This window comes from Castor canadensis, chromosome 4 (genome assembly GCF_047511655.1).
Source record: "Castor canadensis chromosome 4, mCasCan1.hap1v2, whole genome shotgun sequence".
NCBI classification, from domain to species: Eukaryota; Metazoa; Chordata; class Mammalia; order Rodentia; family Castoridae; genus Castor; species Castor canadensis.
Window position 1 is genome coordinate 161,956,045 of NC_133389.1, and position 27,307 is coordinate 161,983,351.

Sequence of the window (27,307 nt, forward strand, 5' to 3'; positions counted from 1 at the left end):
TGATGAGAAAATTTTATATAGTTTAAAACATTAATTGCTTATATGAATATTTTATACTGTTTTTCAGTGTAACTTATTTTCCTTTTATTAACCAGATGGGCAACAAGAAGGTCATAATAGGAGAAGCATCACCATGAAATGAATTTAAATTGTCTTATTGAGTAGACTTCATTTGTGCAAACAGAAAGCAAGTCTCTGAAAACCAATTTAATGGTCAGGAAAACTTTAAGGTCTAATACTTCAATCAATTCCTATGCTTTCTTTCCCAGGATGAGCACAAATAGGTTCTAAATGTGTATAAAAAGTGAGTGGGTGCAGTGCTTCACACTTATGGTTTTGGTTAAGAAACTTTGAAGCATTATTTTTTCAAGTATTTTTAACCTATTGTGGGTTTGCATTTCAGATAAGATAAATAAAACGTGTACATTCACATAATTCATCAAGGTACTGAAGATAAGATAGTTTTAGTAGTAGTAGACTCACAATGTATGTTCATTTATTTTTTAAAAAGACATATGGTGCCAATAATAATCAGCCATCTTGATATTTTTGATCCGTTAGAGAAGATTTAACCACCTATTGCCACATCTCCTATTTTAGAATACAAATCTGTTAGAAGAAATGAGTATATGTATCCTAGCACACTAAATAGTAATAGGAATACGGTGATGTTAATAATGAAGATAATATACATTTATTGAGTATTGTCTATGTGGAAAACAATATGCAACTGTACTGAAATATTTAACTGAATATACTTTGAGGCTTATTTTTATTAGCATAAATTAATTGGACAAAGGGGTTTCATTGTGATTATTTCCATACTTGCGTACAATGTACTTTGATCAAATTCACTCCCTCCATTATACACTCTTAACTCCCATCCCTCTTCCTGCCTTTCAAAGACTACTTAATGTATTTCATTATGCTAGCTTCATACATACATACATATGTATGTATATATATATTTTTTCAATCATGTTCACTTCCTTGCACCTTCTCCTTTCCCTCTCCCTGGCCCAATGGTTCCCCCATGAGATAGTCCCCCTCATAATAATTACTGTTACTTTCATTATTTTTATTTTAGGTCTAGTTTTACATATGAGAGAAAACATGATATTTGCCTTTTTGAGCTCATATTGTCTTGCTCAACTTGATCTCCATTTACTTCAATTGACATAATTTTATTCTTGTTTATAGCTGAATAAGACTCCATTGTATATATATATACCACACTGTCTTTTTATACATCTATTGGTTGTTGGGTACCTAGGCTCATTCCATAGCTTGGCTGTTGTGAATAGTGCCACATTAAATTGGGTGTGCAGGTGTTTGTATTGTATGTTGATTTCTATTCCTTTGGATATATGCCCAAGAGTGCTATAGCAGGATCATTTTTTTTTTTTTATTTATTTATTTTTTTTTTCATTTTTCTTTTATTATTCATGTGTGCATACAAGGCTTGGTTCATTTCTCCCCCCTGCCCCCACCCCCTCCCTTACCACCCACTCCGCCCCCTCCCGCTCCCCCCCTCAATACCCAGCAGAAACTATTTTGCCCTTATCTCTAATTTTGTTGTAGAGAGAGTATAAGCAATAATAGGAAGGAACAAGGGGTTTTGCTGGTTGAGATAAGGATAGCTATACAGGGCATTGACTCACATTGATTTCCTGTGTGTGGGTGTTACCTTCTAGGTTAATTCTTTTTGATCTAACCTTTTCTCTAGTTCCTGGTCCCCTTTTCCTATTGGCCTCAGTTGCTTTAAGGTATCTGCTTTAGTTTCTCTGCGTTAAGGGCAACAAATGCTAGCTAGTTTTTTAGGTGTCTTACCTATCCTCACCCCTCCCTTGTGTGCTCTCGCTTTTATCATGTGCTCATAGTCCAATCCCCTTGTTGTGTTTGCCCTTGATCTAATGTCCACATATGAGGGAGAACATACGATTTTTGGTCTTTTGAGCCAGGCTAACCTCACTCAGAATGATGTTCTCCAATTCCATCCATTTACCAGCGAATGATAACATTTCGTTCTTCTTCATGGCTGTATAAAATTCCATTGTGTATAGATACCACATTTTCTTAATCCATTCGTCAGTGCTGGGACATCTTGGCTGTTTCCATAACTTGGCTATTGTGAATAGTGCCGCAATAAACATGGATGTGCAGGTGCCTCTGGAGTAACAGTCTTTTGGGTATATCCCCAAGAGTGGTATTGCTGGATCAAATGGTAGATCGATGTCCATCTTTTTAAGTAGCCTCCAAATTTTTTTCCAGAGTGGTTGTACTAGTCTACATTCCCACCAACAGTGTAAAAGGGTTCCTTTTTCCCCGCATCCTCGCCAACACCTGTTGTTGGTGGTGTTGCTGATGATGGCTATTCTAACAGGGGTGAGGTGGAATCTTAGTGTGGTTTTAATTTGCATTTCCTTTATTGCTAGAGCTATAGCAGGATCATATGGTAGCTCCATTTTTAGTTTTTTGAAAAATACGCATACTGGTTTTCACAGTGGCTAGAGTAATTTACATTCCCACCAACAGTGTATAAAGTTTCCTTTCTCCTGTGTCCTCACCAGCATTTGATGTTTGCTTTCTTGATGATAGCCATTCTGACTAGAGTGAGATGGAATCTCAGTGTCATTTTGATTTGCATTTTCTTTATAGTTGAGGATGCTGAACATTTCTTCACGTATTTGTTGGGCTTTGTATTTCTTGTTTTGAGAACTATCTGTTCAAACTTATTTGCCCATTTATTAATTGGATTATTTGTTCTTTTGGTGGTTAATTTTTTGAGATCTTTATATATTCTAGATATTAATTCTTTTTCTGCAGAGCAACAGGCAAAGAATACCTTCTTTTGTCTGTTCATTTTGGTAATTGTTTCTTTTGCTGTGCAGAAGTTTTTTAATTTGTAAATTCTTTCTCTTATTTCAAGAACAATTGGGGTTCAAATGTCTTTGCCTCTGCCTGTGTCTTTAGGTGTTTTCCATTCAGTGTCCTTAGCAGTTTCAAAGTTTCAGGAATCACAATAAGATCTTTGATTATTTTGAATTGAATTTTTTATAGAAGGATAAGAGATATGGCTAGTTTCTGTCTTCTACATGTGGATATCCAGTTTTCCCAGCACCATTTATTGAAGAGGCTATCTTTTCTCCAAAGTATGTTTTGGCTCCTTCGTGAAAAATCAGATGGCTAGAGCTGTATGAGCTTATTTCTGGGTCTTATATTCTATTCCATTGGTCTATATGTCAATTTTTGTGCTAGTGCCATGCTGTAGTATACTTTGAAGTCTGGTAGTGTGATATTTCCAGCATTGCTCTTTTTGCTCAGGATTGCTTTGATTACTTGTGATCTTAGAATTGATTTTAGAATTGACTTAGGATTGATTTTTCTATTTTTGTGAAGAATGACATTGGGATTTTGATAGGGTGCTCAGTTCAGCGTTACATATTCTAAAATTGATGACTGAATTAAATCTGTACATCAATTTCAGTAGTATAACTATTTTTAAAATACTAATTCTGCTAATTCATGAACATGGGAGGTCTTTCCATTCTCTAGTATCTTCCTTGATTTTTTTCTTCAATGTTTTATAGTATTCACTGTGGAGGCCTTTCACCTCCTTTGTACTAGGTATTTACTTCTTTTTTTTTTAAAGCCTATTTTATTTATTTATTTATTGGTAGTACTGAGGATTGATCTCAGGGCCTTGTGCCAGGCAGGTGCTATGCTGCTTGAGCCTCGTGCCAGGCAGGTGCTGTGCTGCTTAAGCCATGCTTCCAACCTTGAGCTTATTTTGAATAGGATTGTTTTCTGACTTATTTCTCTGCCTGTTTGTTATTGCTATTTGGAATAGACACTGATTTTTTTTGTTAAACCTTTTTTTGGTGGTATTGGGGTTTTTACTCAGGTCTCAGACTTGCTAGGTAGACACTCTACCACTTGTACCATATCCCACAGGCCTTATGTTGATTTTATATCCTGCTACTGTGACAAAAATGTTTATCATTAATAAGAGGGGTTTTTTTTTGGTAGAGTCTTTAGAGTCTTTTAAGTAGAGGACAGTATCATCTGCAAATATGAATAATTGGAATTCTTCCTTTCCTATGTATATCCATTTTCTTTCTTTTTCCTTCCTTATTTTTGTAGTTAAGAACTCTAGCATTATATTGAATAAGAGTGGAGAGGTTGGACACTTTTGTCTCATTCCTGATGTTAGAGGAAATGGTTTCAGTTTTTCCCCATTTAAGACAATGCTGGCTTTGGTTTTTCATATACAGCTTGTATTATGTACACTCCTTGGTTCCCAAGTTTTCAGGGCTTTTATCTGGATGGGATGTTGAATCCAGAAGTGATCTATTGCATCTATTGCAGTGATCATGTGATTTTTGTTCTTTGTTCTGTTTATGTGCAGCATTACATTTATTGATTTGCATATGTTTAACCATCCTTGCATTTTGGCAATAAAACCAACTTGATTATGGTGTATGATATTTTTAATGTGTTTGAATTTGTTTTGCAAGTATTTTATTGAGAATTTTTGCCTCTATGTTCATCAAAGATACTGGTATACCATTTCCTTTTTTGTTGTATCTTTTTATGGCTTTGGTAACAGGGTAATACTGCTTTCATACAATGAGTTTGATAGCATTTCTTTCCTTCTACATTATGGAACACCTCAGGAACACTGTGCTGTTTCTTTTGTAATGGCCTTGTATTTTCTTTGTTGGGAGACTCTGTTACTGCTTCAATCTCATAATTTGTTATAGACCTGTTTAATAGGTTTATGTCTTCTTGATTCAATTTTGGTAGGTCATATGAATCTAGAAATTTATCAATTTCTTCTAAATTTTCTACCTTATTAGAATATAATTTTCCAAAGTAATCTCTATTGGTCTTCTGTATTTCATTGGTATTTTTGTGATATCTCCTTTCTCCTATCAAGATTTATTAATTTAGATATTTTTCTTTTTATTTTTCGTTTTGATTAGTTTGGCTGAAAGTTTGTCTATTGCTTTTTTCTTCTTAAAGAACCATTTTTTGTCTCTTTGGAAGTACTCGATTTGAATTCAGGACCTCACACTTGCTAGGCAGGCACTCTACCATTTGAGTGATGCCACCAGCCCAGAGATTTCTCCACTTTTTTAATGTAAGAATGAATGTGTAGCTATAAACTTTCCTCTTAATACTACATTTGCTGGGTCCTGAAAGTCCTGGAAGTAGTGTTTCCATTTTCATTTGATTCTAGGAATTAAAAAAAAAATTCCACTTACTTCTTTAATGACCCACTGGTCATTCAACAGTCCATTGTTTGAGTATTTTCTGTAGTTTCTTTTGCTCTTGTTTTCTAGTTTTATTCTATTGTTGTCTGATAAAATATAGGAGATTATAATTTTCTTGAACTTATTAAGGCTTGCTTTATGTCCTAAAATATCTGTTTTGTAGAAATTTCCATGGATTGCTGAAAGGATGTGTATTTTGCAGCGTTGGGTGAAATACTTTGTAGATGTTTGTTAAGACCATTTGATTTACAGTGTCATTTAGTAATGAAGTTTCTTTGCTGATTTTTTCTCTGACCTATGTATTCGAGAATGAGATAGTAAAGCCACCCACTTTGAGTTGGGGGTCTATGTTTGCTTTTTATGTATTCGTTTTATGTAATAGGGTTTGCCAACATCCAGTGCATATGTTTACAATTTTACCTCCTCTTCATGGTTTGTTCCTTTTATCAATATGTTGTGACCTTCTTTGTCTCTTTTGACTAATTTTCGTTTGAAGGTTGCTTTGTTTGATATGGGTATGGTTACTCCTGCTTGCTTTTGGGGTGAATTTGCCTTTTCTTTTAGGCCTGTGCTTGTGTTTGTCAGTGAAGTGTGTTTCATATAAGTAACAAATGTTTGGATCTTTTAAATATTTTTGGTGGTATTATAATTGAACTCAGAGTTTCACACTTGCAAGTCACGTATCCTACCTCTTGAGCTGTGCTCCCAGCCATGTTTGGGTCTTTTATAAAAAATCCAACCCATGATTCTGTTTTTTGATTGGAGAATTGAGACAATTAACATTCATTATTATTATTGAAAGGTATATAGTAATTTCTGTCATTTTGTTGTTTTGTAATGTTTGCTTCTTTCTTACTCCCCGTTAATTTATCTGCTTATCTAGCGGGATTTATTCTTTCCCATGTTTTCATGGTTGCATTTGTCTTCCTCTTCTGTGTGTGAGATTACTTTATATATCTTCTGCAGTGCTGGATTGGTGGTCATGAATTCCTTTAGTTTTTGTTTATTTTGAAAGGGTTTTATTTCTTTCAGTTATGAAGGACACCTTTTCTATACAGTAATCTAGATTAACGATTATTTTTTCAATTCTCAAAATGCATTATTCTGTGCACTTGTTACTTTTAGTATTTCTGTTGAAAACTATGTTCTTACTCTGATTGCTTTGCTTTTATGTGTGAATTGTGACTTCTTCTTTGAAGCTTTAAAGAGTCTTTCTCTTGTATGTTCAGAGTTTTAACTATAATATGTTTTCATAGTTCTTTTCTGATCTCTCCGGTGACCTAAATAACCCTTGATAACAATCTCTTTCTACAGATTGTGGGATTTTCTGCTTTTATTTTGTTGAATATGTTATCCATGTTAGCTTGTACCTTCTCTCTTTTTATGCCCATGATTCATGGGTTTGGTCTTATAATGATGTCCCAGAGTTCTTGTATGTTCCATTTGTTCTTTTTGTTGTTTCTTTGTCTTTATCTGAATGGTCTAATTCCTCTACTTTATTTTCAAGCCCCAATACTCTATCTTTGCCTAGTTCTATTATATGAGTAAGTCTCTTAACTCAGTTTTTCTGAGTCATTCACCTTTTCATTTATAATATTTCAATGTGATTTTTTTTCCAAGAGTTTTATATCTTTATTGAATTATTCTTTCATATCATACATATCATATCTTACATATCATACATATTTAATTCAGGTATTGATTTAAATTCTCTTTGAATTGGTACACATTTATACATTTCCTCTTTAATTTCATTGGCTGTTCATATCATTGTTCTTTTGGGTTCATTGTTTGAGATTTCATTCATTTCACTATAGTTCAAGTCCTTTATTGTTGAATTGCTGACTTTTGATGGAGACATCTTGCCTTATTTTTTTTCATGGTACTTATGATTCATGGGATTTATGCATTTGAGACCAAGTCTTTGGTTGAAGGTTTTAATCTCCTTCATTCTTTCAGTGTTAATAATCACAGTGCCTATGCAAGACTGGGTATTGGGTAGGTTGTGGTGTATTTTCTTGCCACTGGAGTGGTGGTGTGCTCAGTAGTCAAACATTCTTCCACTGTGCTCAAGACATTGAGCTCAGCTCCCTAGTATACTCAGGGAGAAGCAGACTAGCTGTGGAAGCAATCACAGTAAATGTGTACACCCATTGAAAAAATACATTAACCCCAATTAAGAGCATTCACTACCATTGCTCTAGTATCTTTTGAGGTATAAAGGAACAATAATAATACTTCATGACCAGGAAGACACTAATAAGGACAGAAATGAAAAGATAGGAGAGATAATAGTAATGAATAGTACAAGATGTATGGTATAATAAGGATGGAATGGGAAGTGTCTAAAGTAAATAAAAGTTAGTAATAAGAAGGAAGAAGGAAATAGAAAAGATACAGCTAAAGGTATAGTGAGAAAGAAAGGAGAAAGGAAAAGTGTGATCTGGTGATCTAATAACCCGTCAGAAATACCAATAATAAATACTGATTGTGGAAAGGGAAATTGAGAGAGAAGAGAAATAAGAAAGAGAACTGATCTAATTGGGTACAGAAAGAAAATAGAAATGGGGTAAGGCAATTTGAGAAGGAGGGAGAAGAAATGGTTACAAATCGGATATTAAAACATGGGTGTTGTGGTTCATGTATAATGACTGCAAAAGAAAGAAGAAAAAGAAAAGAAAGAAAGAGATTTTAAAAGTACCAAAACCAAAAAAAGACAAAGACAAAACTGAAAGCAGTCAATATTTTCTTTGTTGTTGGGAAGGAGGATGGCTCTATCTCCTTGCCAGAATAGGTTTCTATTTTTTTACTTTTTATGTCTGAAACCAGTTAGGTCAGTATGGTTGTCTGGTATGAAAATTTAGGTCAATGACTGATGGGCTGCCCAGGACCTGTAAGGCTCTAAGCCAGAGTGCCAGAACAGAAAGGTAGATTTAAAATATTATTTTCAGGTTCCCATGCTGGCTCCCTGGTTTTACTCCCCACTCCTAGTGCCCCAGGGCCTCCCAAATCACAGGCTGTTCTATCAACCTGTGCAGTGCCCTCATGAGAGACGCAGTGCCCTCATGAGGGACACAGTGCCAAGCTCTGGGTTTGCTAATGCTCTCCAGGATCATGTAGCTTAGATTTGTACTGAGATTCCAAAGACTCTCTTGGGTCTTGTGGCAGAGCTGTGCTGGTCAGGGCTCTATCTTTTGGTTTGAAGGGATTTCTCTGATGTAGTTCATAAGGTCCAGAATGTCAGTCTGAAGGTGTCTAGGGGCACAGAGATCCCAGCCACCACATAGCTCTGGCCACGCTGCTTCTGCCACACTCCCTCCAGTTCACAGCTCCAGGTCCCAATTCCTGACTCTGAGCTCGTGCCCAACTGCTAGCACAAACTGTGTTTGTGAGAGTGTTCATGTGCACAAATCTACTGGATCAAGTCCTGATTTCCTTAGCTCTTCTGGAGGTAGTTTGGTTTGAGAATAGCTACTCAATTTGGTGTGTTTGTAGGGAGAAGTCACTGGAGCATGTTACTCAGGTGCCATTTTGCTTTGTCCCTCCACTTTAAGGTTTATTATATGGTCATTTGGTAGTTGCTAAGTCTGTTACATTCATAGGTTATGATAGCTTCCGAAGGTCACAGTGCTTAAAGCATTTTTTATGTTGAGTATGCTATCATACTAGAATTACTCTAATGGATCAATTGGACCTGGTAAATAGCTATTTATGGCAACGTAACGCTAGATTTTTTTTGAGGTGGGGTCTCACTCTGTAGCCAAGGCCAGTTTTGAACTCACTATCCTCTTGTCTCTCCTTCCTGAGTGCTGGGATTACAGGTGTGCCCCACCATACCTGGTATTATATTGTTATCTGCTGATCTAAAACAAATAGGTTACCATTTTGGAGATAAATTCTCATTCTCCTTTATCACTAAATTGTTTTGATAGACCTATCAGGATAGTCTGTAGAACTATTTTAAAATATAGGCTTAAAAATCAATGTTCCAAGATGTTTTGCATTTTTTTTCTCATGTATTATTCTTTCTTCAGTGTTTTTACATATTCATTGTTGTTTTATGGAGAACAATTTATCTATTCTATATGCACTGTTTTTGCACACTTCTAATAGAATATTGGATTGTTTTCTAATTGAGTGAATTCAGGTTAGGTTCTTATATTTTCACAGCAAAATAATAACTCAACAATTTACTTTTTTCATTTTCTCTTCCTAAAATCTCTTCTTTGCTCATTATTTTCCAGGTTGGTGGAGTCTGGTGGTAAAGAGTTTCTTTTTGTGATCCATCTTCATTCCTAGGAATGCCTTTTGTCTGCCTAAGCCTTGTGGTTTAGGACTTTTATGTGTTTTTGCCTCTTTTTGCCTCCACAATATTCTGGGCAAACTCTGCCTTGCATCTGTACTTGGTAAGAGTTTCCATCATCTTTTACACTTTCTTCACCTGCATTGTGTCTTTTGCCTCTGCTCAGGGGCTTAGGAAATGGTGGTTTGTTCCTTTTCCCCAGCACCTGCAAGCTCTCTCTGGTAGAAATCTGCTTCTCTGTATCATAATATAAAAATTCAGATTCACATAAAATAAATGAAAGAAAAATATGAATTCATAATTTATCAGGTTTCTCATTGTCATTAGGATGAGACAGTGCTCTTTGCAGATTTTTACAACTTAATTTAAAACAGGAGTTCATTATTTATTTATTTCTTTTTCTTTTTTTTTATGTACATACAATGTTTGGGTCATTTCTCCCCCCTTCCCTACATCCCCTCTCTTACCCCCCATCCCGGCCTGCTCCCTCTCTCCCCCTACCCCCTTGCTACCAGGCAGAAACTATTTTGCCCTTATCTCTAATTTTGTTGAAGAGAGAGTATAAGCAATAATAGGAAGGACCAAGGGTTTTTGCTAGTAGAGGTAACGATAGCTATACAGGGAGTTGACTTGCATTGTTGCCTGTGCATGTGTGTTACCTTCTAAATTAATTCTTCTTGAAGTAACCTTTTCTCTAGTTCCTGGTTCCCTTCTCCTATTGGCCTCTGTCACTTTGAAGTATCTGCATTAGTTTCTCTGCATTGAGGGCAACAAATGCTATCTAGTTTTTTGGGTGTCTTACCTATCTTCATACCTCCCACGTGTGCTCTCACTTTATCATGTGATCTAAGTCCAATCCCCCTGTTGTGCTTGCCCTTGATCTAATGTCTGCATATGAAGGAGAACATATGATTTTTGGTCTTTTGGGCCAGGCTCACCTCACTCAGAATTATGTTTTCTAGTTCCATCCATTTACCTGTGAATGATAACATTTCATTCTTCTTCATGGCTGCATAAAATTCCATTGTGTATAGATACCACATTTTCTTAATCTATTCGTCAGTGGTGGGGCATCTTGGCTGTTTCCATAACTTGGCTATTGTGTATAGTGCCGCAATAAACATGGGTGTGCAGGTGCCTCTGGAGTAACCTGTGTCACAGTCTTTTGGGTATATCCCCATGAGTGGTATTGCTAGATCAAATGGTAGATCAATGTTTAGCGTTTTAAGTAGCCTCCAGATTTTTTTCCAGAGTGGTTGTACTAGTTTACATTCCCACCAACAGTGTATGAGGGTTCCTTTTTCCCTGCATCCTCGCCAACACCTGTTGTTAGTGGTGCTGCTAATGATGGCTATTCTAACAGGGGTGAGGTGGAATCTTAGTGTGGTTTTAATTTGCATTTCCTTTATTGCTAGAGATGGTGAGCATTTTTCATGTGTTTTTTGGACATTTGAATTTCTTCTTTTGAGAAAGTTCTGTTTAGTTCACTTGCCCATTTCTAGATTGGTTCATTAATTTTGGGTCAATCTGTCCAGGGGGCTATGCTGATTTACCGTGTGCCACTTAGCTCACCTGGTAGTCTGTGTCTTCCTAAGCAGTCTGGAAGCCCTCCTGGTTTCTCTGTTTATCGTGGAGTTGGGATGCTATGTGTGGACTGGAGGTGTGGAGGAGTTGGAGTTTTGCCTCTTCTTTGTGGTTTGTCCTGCCAGGTGTATCTCCAGCATCTCTCCAAGATTTTACTTTGGGAAGCATGCTTTCTGCTTCCTCCCTCTAGTTACCATCTTGGAATCCTCCAGGAGTTCATTTTTAAAATTTAAAACTAACAATGGAATTTTATTTAGCAATATTAACAAATGGTTAATTAATATTAGATGGAAGTTAGAAGTACTTTGGAATTGGTGAAACTATTACAAATAAGAGAATTGGAACCATTTGATGGCAAAAAGTGATGCCAGAAACATAATGGACTGTTTTAAAGAATCTCTAAATGATCCTGACAGGAAAGATTATATCCTTCATCTATTCACAATCTAAAAATTTCAAGATGCACAATATATTTTTATTTTGAATTTAGGTTTCATTGTTGTTGAGATGAAAACCATTCCAACTCTGGCATCTTTTTTATTAAAATTGAGTATATTAAATTCTTGCCAATAACAAAAATGAGCTGCATATTTGAAGGAAATTGCCATTAATTTATATTTTTACAATAGTAAAGCCTTGGGCTGAAGCAATACAATATAAAAAAAGTTTTAAAAAAAGACATTCAAATCTTCATCCAGTATCATTCTTGATACTATTTTGGAAATAATGCTTAAATAATAAGGGGGGAAATAGTTCACTGTGTAATAAATCAGGATATCACTGGATTTAAAACATATATAGAAAATGTTGTCAATACTGAGTAATACTTTAAGCATTGCACTCTGAGGAACTCCAAGGACATTTTTGAACCAATAGTTGGGAGTCTGTTAAGTGGGTTTTAAAACATTTTAGTTACTGAAAATGTGGATATTATTAATTTTTTCTTTAATTGGTAATTGTTGTCAGAAGAATCATGTGGAAAGACATGTAATATTGCAAACAGCCTGATAGTAAAATAAAAAGTGTAGAGTTTTAAGGAAGTTTTTAAAAGAATTGTAGTACATTGCTTGCATGGATAAGAAGCTAAATCTATGACACAGAAACCTTTGAGACTGTTCATTTCAAGGTCATTGCATACCATGAATATACATCAGCCATTTTATTAGTCAGTAAGCAAAATTTGCCTCCAATAGTTGCTATCTTGATTTTCTTTTTCCTTCTTTTTTCTTTCCCTCCCTCCCTTCCTTCTTTTTTGTGCTGTACTAGAGTTTGAACACAGGGCCTTGTGCTTGCTAGGCAGATGCTTTGCCACTTAGCTATGCCTTCAGCCCTTTAGCTTTAGTCATTTTCAGATAGGTCCTCACACTTTTTGTAAAGGGTCAGCTTCAACTGTGATTCTCCTACCTGTATCTCCTACATAGCTGGATTACATCCATCTATAGCCATGCCTGGCATATTTTGTTAAGATGGGGCTCTTGCTAACTTTTTTCCAAGACTGGACTCTAATTGTGATCCTTCTCATTTCTTACCTGTATCTCCTACATAGCTGGATTACATCCATCTATAGCCATGCCTGGCATATTTTGTTGAGATGGGGCTCTTGCTAACTTTTTTCCAAGACTGGACTCTAATTGTGATCCTTCTCATTTCTGCCTCCCAAGTACCTGGGATTACAGGTGTGGACCATAATGCCTGTGATTATATTAATTTTCTTTTGTAGGAGTAAAATGGCAATTTAAAAGTTGTAGTAATTCTCATATTTTTGAGAAACTTAAAAAGGAAAAGAGTACTAAAAGGTTAATATACACTAGCTTAGTTGGGAAAATAGTCACTTTTCAAATTAATGTCTTCTTAAATTTTGCTTTTCCTTCCTAAAACAAACAAAATCTTCCTAAAACAAACAAAATCTCTCTCTCTCTTTTTCCCCTCTCTCTGTCCCCCTCTCTCTCTCTGTCTCTCTCTCATGCACACACACAGGGTTAAAATCTGAAAAAATTAGTTTAATTAATCATTGCCATACACTTTAGTTGATTTGTCAAGTTTAAACTTTGAATCAGCAATTTCTTGAATCTGGAAGATTTTTGACATAAAAATGAGGTTGATGGAGGAAGTTGCCGTAAGTATTCTGCCACTGGGCATTGTTTATTTACATGTGATGAAAGCTAAAAACTGTCAGCAACATAATAGCTCATTCAAAATAATTGGAGATGTGAGGAGAAAAAACAAACCTGGAAGAATATATCTGTGTATCAATCCCACACAGCATGTGTAAACTGATTTTACAGAAGAAAATCACACTGTTGAACATTTGCTCTACCAGGACCTGAAAACCTAACTTTTAAGTCCCACAGACTTCTTTGGCAGCACCCCAGACACTGTTCCTCACTGGTTTCTCTGACATAGCTTACAGCAGAATGTATTTGTGTACATTTATTTTATATGAATTCAAAGTTTGAACTATCCTGGCACAGAGAAGGAGAGTTCCATTTTGATCCTAATGTGAAATGCCAGGGCTTTAATTTAGTTCATTTTCAGGATGCAGGAGTCTCGATGCAATAGCAGTTTGTCAATTTTTCAAGATAGTTTAGAGAACTGTTTTTCATGATATATTTTACATTATTATATGGAAACTAACATATTATGGAGACGAGTGAAGCATTCACAATAATTATTCACATAGATCTGGGCTTAGAAATTTCTAGTGTTTTTGCTTTGTGCCAAAAGTCTGCAGGGCGTATATCCAGTTGTGTTACAGCACTGACATTGTTAGCCTTTCTTATAAGGCTGTTAGTTATTTTTAGAAATCTGATCCACTGGTGATGTATTTTCCTCATATGAATTGCCAGAATAAATTTTTGATTTTCCAGAATGTATATGCTCTTTCCTAATTATCAGAACTAAATAATTCAATATATTCTCATTTAGTCTTCTATCCTAGGACATTGAGTAAAATTTTGTCATCTTTTTCTTTATTTTTACTTATTTTGAATCACTCTTTCACATATATTTTAAATTTCTAAGCCAAACAAATTCTCTCTGAAAGTAGATGTATTATACTTTGAAAGTAGACTTACAGCATACATTTTGTTTTGATTTAAAACAAAACGTGAGTGAATCATATTTCTGCAACTACAAATTTTGCCCTTTCATCTCCTACCCTACTTTTGAATCCCATACAAACTACGTTGTATTTGATTTTTCATTGAGAATTTAGTGAAATATTTGTATTTCAATTATCTTTTGGATTGCTCAATATTGAATTTGAACTGAAGACTAAACAAATTTTCAGAAAGATAGTAGCAGTGGTTTTAAAAATTCTTCTTATTAATTTTTCTTTCAGCAAGGCTAGAGAAGATCTGCTGAAAACTCAGAAAGAACGTGATTTTCATCGAATGCATCACAAGCGAATAATCCAAGAAAAAAACAAGTTGATTAATGCCCTCAAAGGGTAAGCTGCTTATATTTGTTTGCATGTTTGTGAAAGAGGTGTTTTATTACTGCAAAGTAATTTGACTATGACAGAAATTTTAAAATAGAGTTATTTATAAACTATTTTCTGAGCATTTTGTGTGTGTCAGACAATAAAATATATGCCTGAAACAGTCCTTTCTGTGAAGGACCTTTTATATCATTGGAGTGTATGATGGGAGAGGAGATAAACAGAAATACAACAAAGTATACTATATTGTTACTATGTCAGCTAAGAGGGTAGTCATCTCAATCAGACTGCAGTGTGAGTGGGCTCATGGATATATTTTCAGAGGAATTAAATTCTAAATTATAATTAAGAGTAAGCAGAGTGGGGAACGGGATCAGCAGGGTGCTTTTGGAAGATGGCACATCCTCTGCAAAGGCCCCAAGTCTTGAAGGAACATAGCATATTCATCACATTGTACACATAGGGAGCAAAGTACAGATGTGGATTTGCAGGAGTAGGAGGCATACCGTAATTAACCTTAAATTTATGATAATACTTTTACAAATTATTCTGAAAGTATTGTTCAGCTATTCTTTCCCTTGCCCCTACTTTCTTTCCCTCTAAAAAACAAAAAATGAATTTTATAATCTTTAGCTAAAATTCTCTTTTGCTGGCTCTAGAGCAGTACTATCAGTAGAACTTTCTGTTTTGATAAATATTCTATGTCTGTGCTATTCAATACAGTGACCACTTCCATTTTTGTTAAACATCCAAGTATGCTTAAAGGGAATGCTGCTTACATACTTATAAGAATTCCTCATTTTAGAATACATATTTTTCATAATATATAATGGGCCCTGGTGAAAAAAACCCAACATTACCTTGTGATACAACCATACTTATTATTCACTCAGAAAGCTTTTATTTCTTCATTTAATTATTAAGAATTATCTCTCCATTTAACTATCTGGATGAATCACTAATGTGCATTTTCTAAGGACCCAAACCAAAACATCAATGATACCATCAGTCACAAAAAGCTAGTAATAAGCTGGAAGTGTTGCTCAAGAGGTAGAGTACCTTGCCTAGCAAGTAGCCATAAGTTCAAATCCCAGAACAAAAAAAAAGAGCTAGTAATCAAATTACTCAGTCACTAATGAACATCTTTTCTAAAAACTATGTCATTGTATAATCAGTAGTATGTTAGAATATTTTTATGTCTGACTAAGTTGGGGTTTGAGTTATGTATGTCATATTTTACCCACATATTTCAATTGGTTTCCATATTTCCTTTCATTGTAGATTATTAAGTTTGACTATTTTTTCTGTAAGTTGTTCAAATAATTTGATAATCACTTTTACAGAATTTCCTGTTTAACATGAATATCTTATTATGAATGTACTTATTTTTAGAATTATCAATGCTAAGTATAGAAATTACAAACAGTTGTATTATGAAGTATTTATGAAACTTATGAAACAGATATACACTTTCAAACTGATTAAACACAGTTTTTCTGAATGATGCTTCCTTGTTGTATCGTAACAGTGCTCTGTACTTCTCATTCTTTGAGCAGAAGATAGTGGAGACAAATCCCATGAATGAGTTAGATGTCAATTAGTACATAAAGTGAAAAGTGTCAAGAATATTTATCTTAAAAATTCTTCAGTTGTCCATAAATTACAGCATACATGGTTTCGTGCATAATTCTGTACTTGAATATGTGTTTATGAATGTGTAATGTCTATGGAAATATATAATTTTTAGCAAAGTACACACAGGCTAAGCATATTAAGAGGTATGGAAGATGAAATTGTACATGCTACTTAAATTTTTATTTTGTTACTGAACATGACTGAATTAAAATAAATTGAATGTATATACAATGTAGCTCTTTAATGATTAAACTTTATTGCTGCCATTAATTAAATATATAATGATTTACAAATCAATGATTTTCACAAATAGTTTCATGAAAAATTTATTGTACAAAAAGAGGACTAGTTTTAATATTTTAATAGAAAAATAAAATTATTGAGGGGACTTTTGGATTATTTTACTTTGGGCCATGTCAGAGTGGCTGGTACATAATAGTACAGGCCCTTTTGGAAAGTATCCTTAGCAGAGTTATTTTCACCTCTTCATAATTCTTTAACACCCACTCGCTTTTACCTGGCATTCTAAACTCTTAAGGAGAGTCAGCATGTAAATAGTTGAAATTATGAGGAGAGGCTTCACCTAAATAGCTAAGATGTTCAAACTTTCTTTAGATTCACAGAACTCAGATGGCTTTTGTAGCACCCTTTTTTAGTTGTCAGCTGCAGGATATCATGTGATAAGGCCCATGTGTTTGTTGAGGAGGACCTTCTACCCAGCCTGCAATCTTCCCACCTCCTTCTGCACCTGTAAAAACCCTTCACACCACTGAGCCCAGAAAGACAGAGCTCTGATCTTCCTCAGGGCCAGCCTTGAATAAACCAGAAGTCTTCCTACTAACATTCCACTCTGAATAATGGTAAATTAGTATTTGAGCAGTAGGTGATTGGGACATTTGATTAGAGTAACACAACTGAAACAACTGAACCTAGACTAGCTCTTCAAATATAAGGAATAAAAAAACTGGATGAAATGTATGAGGTATCTTTTTTTTTTTGGTGGTACTGGAATTTGAACTCAGGGCCTTATACTTCCTAGGCAGGTGCTCTACCACTTGAGTCATCTCTTCCAGACCATGAGGCATCTTTACTCTAAATTTCTTTCTGAAGGTATTTTTATACAACAGTGTGAGAAACCATAACTCTAACAGAACATGGTGATCTTGCTGAACTATGAAGCAGAGATCTGAATTCAGAACCATAGAAGAAGAGGGAATTTGTAGAAGAGTATCCACAGTGTGCATAAAAAAATAATAAATATATGCAGTTGCTCTCATTAGTCTTTGACCAAATAAATAACTTGTGGAAGTATAATATTCAAGAACATGAAGCCTAGCAAAGAATAGCTTCTTGGAAGCTGTGAACAAAATAAAGATTCCAGAGACTGTACAATGCTGAAAGAGGAAAGGGATATAGGAGTTCTGACTGATTTAATGGAAGAACCTCTCTGAATACTCTAAACATTCAGATAAGACCATTAATAAGCCATGTTATAGAAGTAGGCTAGTCCCATCCTACTAAAGGATCTATTTTAGATTTGCCCTAAGAAAAACTTAAAAGTAAGCCATGAAAAGTTTGAGCCCATCCATAAGTACATTAATTGTCACATGAGGTGTACAAAGAGGGTACAAACTATCTAAAAATTTATAACAAGGAATGAAATTGAGGCAGTAGTGAAGAGCGTCTCAACAGAGAAAAGTGTAGGACCAAATGAAATCACTGCTGAATTTTACCAGATCTTTAACACAGCACTCCTCAAATTATTCCAACAAGTGGAAAAGTAAAAAACACTACCAAACTCATTCTATGAAGCCAGTATTATTCTGATACTAAAACTAGATAGGGACATAACAACAAAAAATAAAATTATAGAACAAATTCCTTGATGAACATAAAGGTAACAGTTAGCAATAAAATAGTTGCAAAACTAATGCAACAATGCATTAAAAAGATCTTATACCATGATCAAGTTTGATTAATTCCAGGGATGCAAAGGTGGTTCAATATATGTAAATCAATAAGCTTAATACAGCACATAAACAACATAAAATAATTCACATGATTATCTCAATAGATGCAGAAAAATCCTCTTAAAAAATCCAACATCAATTCAGGATAAAAGCCCTAAAGAAACTAGGAATAGAATGGAACCACTTCAACATAATAAAGTCTATGTACAGTAAATTTATAGACAACATCATACTAAATGGATAAAACTGAAACCAATTTCCTTTAAAGTTGGGGATGAGAGGAAGGTGTTTACTCTGTCCACTCTTATTCAACCTAGTGCTTGAATTCCTAGCTAGATTAATAAGGCAAGAGAAAGAAAAGAGTTACAAGTAGGAAAGGAAGAATACAATTTTATCCATATTTGAAAATAATATGATCATATATTTAAAAGTCCTCATGATTCTATCAAAAACGCTTAGATCTTCATAACACTTCTTTGCAAAGTAACAGGATACAAAATCAGCATACGAAAATCAGTAGTTTTTCTATGTATCGACAATGAACAGCCTCACAAAGAAATCAGGAAGGCAATTCAATTTAGATAGGCTCAAAAAAAAATCCCCCCCAAAACATAGGCAAACAATTCTAGGAACAAACTTAACTAAGAATGTGAAGACCTCTTCAATGAGACTATAAAAGTATTGAAGAAAGAAACTGAGGAATACTCTAGAAAAGACCTCCCATACTTATGGTTTAGCAGAATTATATTGTGAAAATGACTGCCATCTACATATTCAATACATTGAAATCTCAATATCAGACTTCAAAAATATAGAAAAGTCAATCATAAAATTCAAATGGAAACAACAAAGACTGAATATCCAGAGCAATCTTGAGCAAGAAGTGGAATGCTGGAGGTATCACAATGCCTGACTTCAATGTTTAATACAGAGCTATACTAACAAAAACTCCATGTAGACTAATGGAATAGGATAGATGACCCAAAAATAAAACATACACAGCTACAATTATGTGATTTTTTTTGACATTGGAGTCAAAAGCATGCTTTGGAAAAAAGACAGACTTTTCAACAAATGGTGTTGAGAAAACTGGATATCTACATGTAAAAGACTGAAACTGGATTCCTACCTCTCACCCTGTACAAAAATCAACTAGAAATGGATCAAAGACCTCAAACTTTGAAAATATGTCTGGAAACTGTAGGGAAAACACTTGAAGATATAGGCAATAGGCAAGTACTTTCTGTATAAGACTCTAATTGCTCAGGGAATAAGAGCAAGAATTGACAAATGGGATTGTATCAAATTCACAAGCTTCTGAGCAACAAAAGAAACAATAACAGAATGAACAGACAACTATGGATTGGAGAAAGCTCTGTCAGTTTTCTGAAAAAAGGGCTAATATCAAGAGTATATAAATAGCCTGACTCTTTTGGTTAAACACCAAAAGAACAAATAATTCAATTAATAAATGGGTAAAGGTATTGAATAACAGTTCTCAAAAAAGAAGTACAAATGACCAACAAGTGCAAAAACAAATGTTTAACATCCTCAGTTATAAAGGAAATGTGAATCAAAATGACACTGAGAGTCCATCTCACTCTAGTCAGAATGGCTATTATAAAGAAAATAGAAACAACTGCTAGCAAGGATGTAAGAAATAAGAAAGGAACCCTTATGTACTGTTGGTGGGAGTGTAAGTTAGTAGAGTTACTATAGAAATCAGTATGGAGGTTCCTTTGAAAGAAAAACTAGAACTATCACATGAGCCTGCTAAGAACTCTTGGGCACATACAAAAAAGCATGTAAGTCAACATATGTTTATTGCATCACAATTCAGAATAGCAAAGCCTGAGTTTAAGTTTGGGTATCCAACAACTGGTGAATGGATTAAGAAACTGTGGCATATATGCACAATGGAGTGTTATTAAGCAATAAATAATAATATAACCATGTTATATTATTAACTGGGATGGAACTAGAGATCATTACAATGAGCGAGATAACCCAGACTCAAAAGGACAGATATCACTTGTTTTTGTTCATGTGCAGAATCTAGATCCAAAAATGCCCCAATAGTATGACATGATATAAATTGGTACTGTTAGGAGGAGACCAGCTGGAAGGTAGGGGTGAAAGGAGAGGGTGATTGTGGGGTCAATATGATTGAAGTGCATTATATGTATGTATTAAAATAGCATGAAGAAACCCACTAAAGCTTAAAAAGGGGAAGGAGGAGAGGGCAATAAAAAATATTGGGGTGAAATTTATCAAAATACATTATATTTGTGCATGGAAATAAAATTCATGAGTATAGTTAATTTATGCTAATAAAAAGAAAATAAACTGAACTATAAAGAAAAAATGTCAAAAATGTATTAGAGTTTCAGAGAAAAGCTAAAACAATATAACCTGTGGGACAATATCAAGTAGTCTATCAGATGTGTTTGGAATCCTAGAAGAGGCTGCTATCAGCTTTCCCCATTCTGCTAACTTACTGTTATTGCCATGTGTGCCAATTCATATAATTCACTCAGAAACACTGAACTTGACCACTGGATGGCTGCTTCGACAAAGTAAGGTGATGGTGTGCCATCTTTTAACTAGGACTCTACTTATTCCCTGGTCCCTCCAGTCTCCCATTCTAACAGAGTGACTAATGTTACTTTGGGCCTGGATATCAATGGCAACTCCTTAAAATATCTTTCCTCAGTTTATTGTCACTCAAGTAAGTGGCTATAAATAATTTTGCAGAACTCAAGGTATCTCTATATTGTATAAATGCTCTGGTGTTATGGAGTTCTTCCTCTATAGTCTGTCAAGGGAAGCTTCCATATTTCCATTTTGTTGCATGTTGACTCATCTGTTTCAAGTTCCAAAGTGCCACCATACTAGTTAATTCATCTTTTCTACTGGACTTCTTGCTAGGCTGGTAAATTAGTTGTCTAAAGAAAGTGCTCTAAGGTCAATGAACTATTATTTATCTAGTTGTACATTTTATCCCTACTTATCAAGCACCCCAAATCCAATCCCCTGAGTATTCTGGTTCTACCAGTATGTGTTGACTGACTCTCACATCAGTTTAGATGTATAGCATCTTTCCTCCCTGAGGGGCACTTCTAGCCAGGGAAGGCATTAGTTACCTTGTGCAGAAGAGGTCTTTGCAGCAGTTTTCAGCACATCTGAGGCATTGTAGGAAAAGGACTACCTCTGTGTGCTTATGGGGCCTGGGAAGAGGGGCTATAGAACAGCATTCTCAAGGGACTTCTTAGAACCTGAGAAACAGAGGAGGAATTGTATATTGACAAATAGTTCCATTCATTGAGAAGAAAATATTAAATACTCATTACTTTAAATGCTTCAAAACAGAAAAAGCAAAATCTGAGAAAATTGTAAAGAACCCAGGTATTTTTACAGTTATAATTGGAAATTTTCTACTCTTTTTTTTTTTCGCAATGACTACTACATATTGACACAGATTCCCTAAATCTATAGAACACTCTCAATCAATTGAATATAATTAACATTTCTTAAATTCTGTTTTGGACTTTTCAGTTATACATGGAATTTTCACTAAAGTATATTCTGAGCCATAAAAGAAGTCTCTATAAATTTCAAAGGATTGATATCACACAAAGAATTTTTTTCTTATCACAACCAGACCTGTCTGGGCAAAATGTGTAAGACCGTACCTAAAAAATAACTAAAGCAAAAAAGGCCTGGGGATATATGACTCAAGTGCTAGAGGGACTGCCTAGCAAGCAGGGGACCCTGAATGCTAACTCCAGTACTGCCAAAATAAGTAAATAAATAAACAACCAAACAAATAACAAGAAATAAGGTGAAAAATTATGCTGAGTGAAGGAAACAAGTGGCCAAATAGAGCATATTCTGTAATACCTAACATTTAAAGTTCTATAGTATTTTGGGATTATTAGGAAAGATTTACATTTTGATATCAATGTGGACTGTGGATATGTATAGTTACCAATTTCTAGGAGCTGTAACATTTATGATCAGTATATTTTACTTCATGTCAATTGTACTTCAAGAAAAAAGAAAAAATGTTTTGAAAGAATTTTCAGGTAAAATAGAGTTTAAATGTATTTGTATCATATTTTGAGTTATTGTCTATGAGATATTAAAATATTTTATACTTTATTTTGTTAATATTAGGTCAATCTAACTTGTTTTCAAGACAATCCCTTATTTTGGTGTGAATAATACTTTCTGTTTAATCATTCTTTGTAGCCCTTGTTGTTTTGAAAATTGTTTCTGAATTAATTAAAGGAATTGCAGTTTCTTAAATCTGAAAGAAGAGCAACAGTCTTCTGAGGACATACTTGAATACACAGAAAGTGCTAGTAGGAAATAGAAGGCTGGTTACAGCATATGTGATTTTTCCCTTCCCTGTGCCTCATCCCATATCCCTAGGTTGCAATTGAACTTGCATACTTGCTGTGCTCATTGGCTCTGGTGTGTTGATGTTTATATGATAATTCATTTTTACTTCCAAGCCAAAACGAAAAAGAATAAAAGGTTTAGATGTTAGATGGAAATCACTGACTGAACTGCTTTGCCCTAAGATGCAGCTGGCTTTTTATTTTCTATAGGTTGAAGTTACACTATGCATCTTACGAACCAACTCTACGAGTGTTGCATGAAAAGCACCATGCTTTACTGAAGGAGAAAATGCTGACTTCTTTGGAAAGAGACAGAGCTGTTGGGAAGGTACAGAAGGAGACAACAAAATCTACCTTGAAACCATGTTTTCCCTTTTTTTTCATAACATTAAGTAGAAATACCAGTTTTAAGTTGGTTTCTGAGATAAATTTTAAGGCATTTTCCATCAATTTTCATGTAAAGATTTGAAAGCAGTAACAAAAAGTATTTTATGCATTTAAAAACTTAAATGATTATTATCAAGTACTATTTAAATGAAACAGTTACAGGAGGTTTTTAATAAAGTATCATTAGAAGAAAACACTGAGCATCTGTAGCTAAGCTTGGGTTCTGTGTATGTTGATAAAGGCAAGTTGCTAAATGCTTAGAGCTCCAAAGTGTTACATGTAATAGATAGCCACGGAAATCCATCTTTTAAGACTGGTGGGAAACGTGAAATGATGAAGAATAACTCCATGAACATTTCTCCCCAATGAATATTTGACAGTCATAGTTACTGATGGAGTTTTTTTTTTTTTTTTTGTCATTTTTGCTAACATTCCTGCATGGTTTTTACATAGGCTCAGTCTCATGGTAGTGACAAGGAACTATTGGCATAGAATTTGAGAAAAAGAAAACAAAATGTTTATAGGCCATACTAAAAATATATAGCACTTTATTAGAGACTGTAAAACTGTGGCTATGCTTAATATTCTTTTATTGTTTTCACTTTTGCCCATGCTCAGAAGCTACAAAAGCTTGCATGATGATAATATTATTCCTTTAGCAGTTTTATTGTTAAGACATGTTTGATCAAGTTTATTCTGTGTTTTCAGTGAAATTCGTAGCTACTAAAATGCAAAACATCACTTGTTTTGGTGCCTTTTATGCTTGAATTTTAATTTTATAACCTTGAATGTTTGAAATGCATTATAAATATTATCGAACAAAATGGTTTTTTTAATGATGTAAAATTTTAAGGCATATATGTGTCAAATTCTCAGAATTTCACTTTCTCACTTCTTTTCATCTAACCTGTGGCAGGCATTTTATGCTACCTCTGGTTTCTTCATTTCTACTTCTTCTGCCTGTGCAGCATTGGATCTGCTACTTCTCTGCTGTAAGGCTAAGTTGTCTTCCTAGAAAAATCCTTAATGTCCACATCTCTAACATGAGGATGGTTTTTGAGGTTAGAGCAAAGGCCACATTGAGAATGTATTTGGGCCACATACAATCTTTGGGTTTCACATTGTTCCTCACTGGTTGAGTAGAAGAGTTAAGTTTTAGGAGTGATGGATGGTTTTCAATTGACTTGTAAAGTAGCCATGTAAACATGAAGGTCATTTATATATGTCTTTTTTCTCACTTTTAAACAGGGATAAATTACTTGTTTTATGATTGATACATTTCTAAAATCAAAACATGTTTAAAAGGCTAAAATCATTCTATGATTCAGAGTTGAATTTGCACATTACTGTTTATGTACAAAAACTGTCTTTATTATCTACAACTGGTTTTATTTGTCCTTGAGTCCCTCTTTCTGCTGAAAGCAAAAGAAAAGGTAGCCTGCTTGTTAGAGACTCTCCAGGTTTTTCTGGGTTAAAACTATCTCTTTTAGATAACACAGGGTATGTGAATATTATATTAACTGATGGTTTAGCTGAAAAATAATTCTCCAAATTACTTTTCTTCCTTCAAAACGCATTCTTCCCAGTACACAGAGCACGTGTATATCCATATGGCATGCTATTCTCTGTCTTTACTTTGCAATGTAGTGTGACTGACTTGTTCATATTCCTGGTATTAAGGTGAATTGTTCTTAGTGGTTCTTTTGAGTGCAAACTCAAATGCATGGTTTCTGCCACAGCATCCAAAAACTTTTTAACATCTATAGCCCCATTGTTCTGACTCTAGTCCTTTTTTTACTTGTCTAGTGCTTCAAATGTTAACATTTCTACATAACCCACTGAGGTGTACAGAGGCTTCTGATTTCTCGGTACTGAAAATATAAGCCATAAGCAATTTAGAAATCAAAATTTTCAAACACCACCTGAAGAACACTATATTTTCTCAGCAAAATGCAAAATATGATGGACTCTTTAAGGGGGGGTGTCAATATTCCTACTTTATTTCCTGAGAAAGTAGGAACATGTGTACTCTATACGCAGAGTAACCCCAAACTAGCTGGCTTTAATTTTCCTTTTCTTGCAACTAGCCCCACGTGGATTTTTAGCTTCAGAGGCAAATCAACACTCTCGTCTCTGACCTCTTGTTTCTTAGTCACAGAACCTCTTATACTTCTTTTGTCCTATTGCATGGGATATCTTTCTGTTCCCTTTTACATTATGAGCCACTCTGTACCCCCATTTGTCTCAACCTATTCTCCCTTAAACTTGTATTTTAGGGTATTTTTTAATGGCTTCTACTTCTTCCTGAAAAAGAATTCCTATTTAAAAAATACTTATTAATACAAACATTCTATAGAGGTCGTTTCTTGATATAAAAAATGGAGCAGTTATAATTTAGCAGTTCCTCTCTCAACCACATCTGCTGTTCAAAATGATGAAGTCACTATAATTCAAGAAAGTCAGATTTAAATACAAGATGCTATTGCTACCACCACTGGGCTGTCCTATAGGTTTCACCATGGGCAAGGCTGATACTGGACACTTGGTCTTTAAGAATTGTCCTATAGGTTTCAATGGAAACTACATGGAACAACCACCACTATAAGGATAATTCCTAAACTATTTATGATTTCTCACATTACCAAATTTTGTTCAAAATTTGTTCAGATTGATGAAGCCTATGCAGTAATATCAGTATTCTAAATACAGGAAAGGCTGTGTATGTATCTGATATCTATTTCCGAGAGTGAAAGACTTATAATTTGCTAATCCCAAGTAGTTAAAATGTCAAAGATGACTGTCAGATATTGCTTGCATCATTATAATTCCATAGGCTATTAGCTTATTCTCCAAAGTAGGGCAGAGGATACAGATTTGCTTCTATTAGCTCTCTAGATCTGTTCTTGGAGAGCAAGCCAAGCTACTAGATAATGAAGTGAGCCTGTTTGGACACCCTTAAGACAAAGAAGAACTTATTACCTGAAAACATTTTTTCCTTTTGGAACATATTTATCAGGTACACCCTGAATTGTGTGGCTGTGGATTCATCTTTTAACTTGAACCTATTTGTGTGTCATGTAGCTGCAGAATGAAATTAATCAAAATATTTGTATAGTTGAAATACATTAAAATACATGAAGTTTTCTCTGTGATTCAAAATAGAGGATATCTCAATTAATGCTTCTTTTTAAATGTTTTTATTTCAGTGTTTTATGTACTTATACACTGAGAATTCACTTTTTTCCAAACGTTTTAAGATGTAACTTAAGAGCATTAAAAAAGCCTCCTGTTTTTTCTATCAAAATTCTTAATCATTACTTCCAAAAGCTTTATTTTAATGATCATTTAGCTTACTGTGTTTCTTTTTAACCATATACATTGCATAAACAGGTTAGAATTTAGAAATTTTAATGTCATTCAGTTTGTACATAAAAAATGAAAGTTTACTATAATATAAAAAAGTCTAGTAAGTATGCATTTTAAAATTCCTTTAGTACAGTGAAACAGATGTTTTAAGTTTACTTAAAACTTAAAGGAAAACGTACAATTTTAGTTGTTTATAGTTTTGCAAATTTATTGAAAATATTATTCAAAATTTAGGACTAGAGCTCCATGATCCAAAAAAGAAAATATATTTGTTAGTATAAATGTATAATAAATTATATTTTACTGTTTTTAGATGATGAGACTCTAATTCAGAATATGTATTTATATGCACATATAGTATATATGATGCACCTATAGTATAATAAATATATACAGTTTATTGGTCTGTTGGCTGAAAAGATCTAAAACTAGTAACATGTTAGCAATAAGGAGTATACCCTGTTTGCAGATTTTGATTTGTATCATCATTCTCTAAAAATAAGAAAAGAAACCAAGGCTCACTAGAAAACTGGCTGATTTTTGGGCTGGGTAAGGAACATATAAGATGTGTTTGGAGCATTTGGAGCATCTAGCTATACTAGAAAATAAGGATATGAGAGAGAGAGAGAAAGAGAGAGAAGGGAAGAGGGGAAGGGAGAAGAGAGGAAAAGAGAAGAAGGGAGGGAGGGGAAGAATACTCAACAAAAACAATGGGATATGCCAATGGACAAAGCATTTGTGTTGGGTACCTGTAGAGCTATTTTGATCCCCATTCAAATTTGGTTTGGATGTTGAGATTGATGATGTCATCCACACAGAGAGGGTGTGAAAACTTTTATTTCAAAATTGACTTGAGAGAGCATAGATGCTCCTAAGCATTTCTGAAATGCAGGAAAGATCAAGGAAAGGAGACTGGCTTGAGGTTTATTTATTTATTTATTTTT

The 27,307-nt window shown here is 34.4% G+C and overlaps 1 protein-coding gene across 4 annotated transcripts in view; it reads left to right on the top strand.

Annotated features, from left to right (window-relative positions):
* Spag16 (sperm associated antigen 16) overlaps positions 1–27,307 on the top strand; it is a 985,522-nt gene that overhangs the window by 34,571 nt on the left and 923,644 nt on the right. For all 4 annotated transcript variants that reach the window (XM_074071657.1, XM_074071654.1, XM_074071656.1 and 1 more), the window contains exons 6-7: positions 14,504–14,611; positions 22,821–22,938. In XM_074071657.1, the coding sequence (XP_073927758.1) occupies positions 14,504–14,611; positions 22,821–22,938 (226 nt within the window). The remainder of the gene's footprint in view (positions 1–14,503; positions 14,612–22,820; positions 22,939–27,307) is intronic.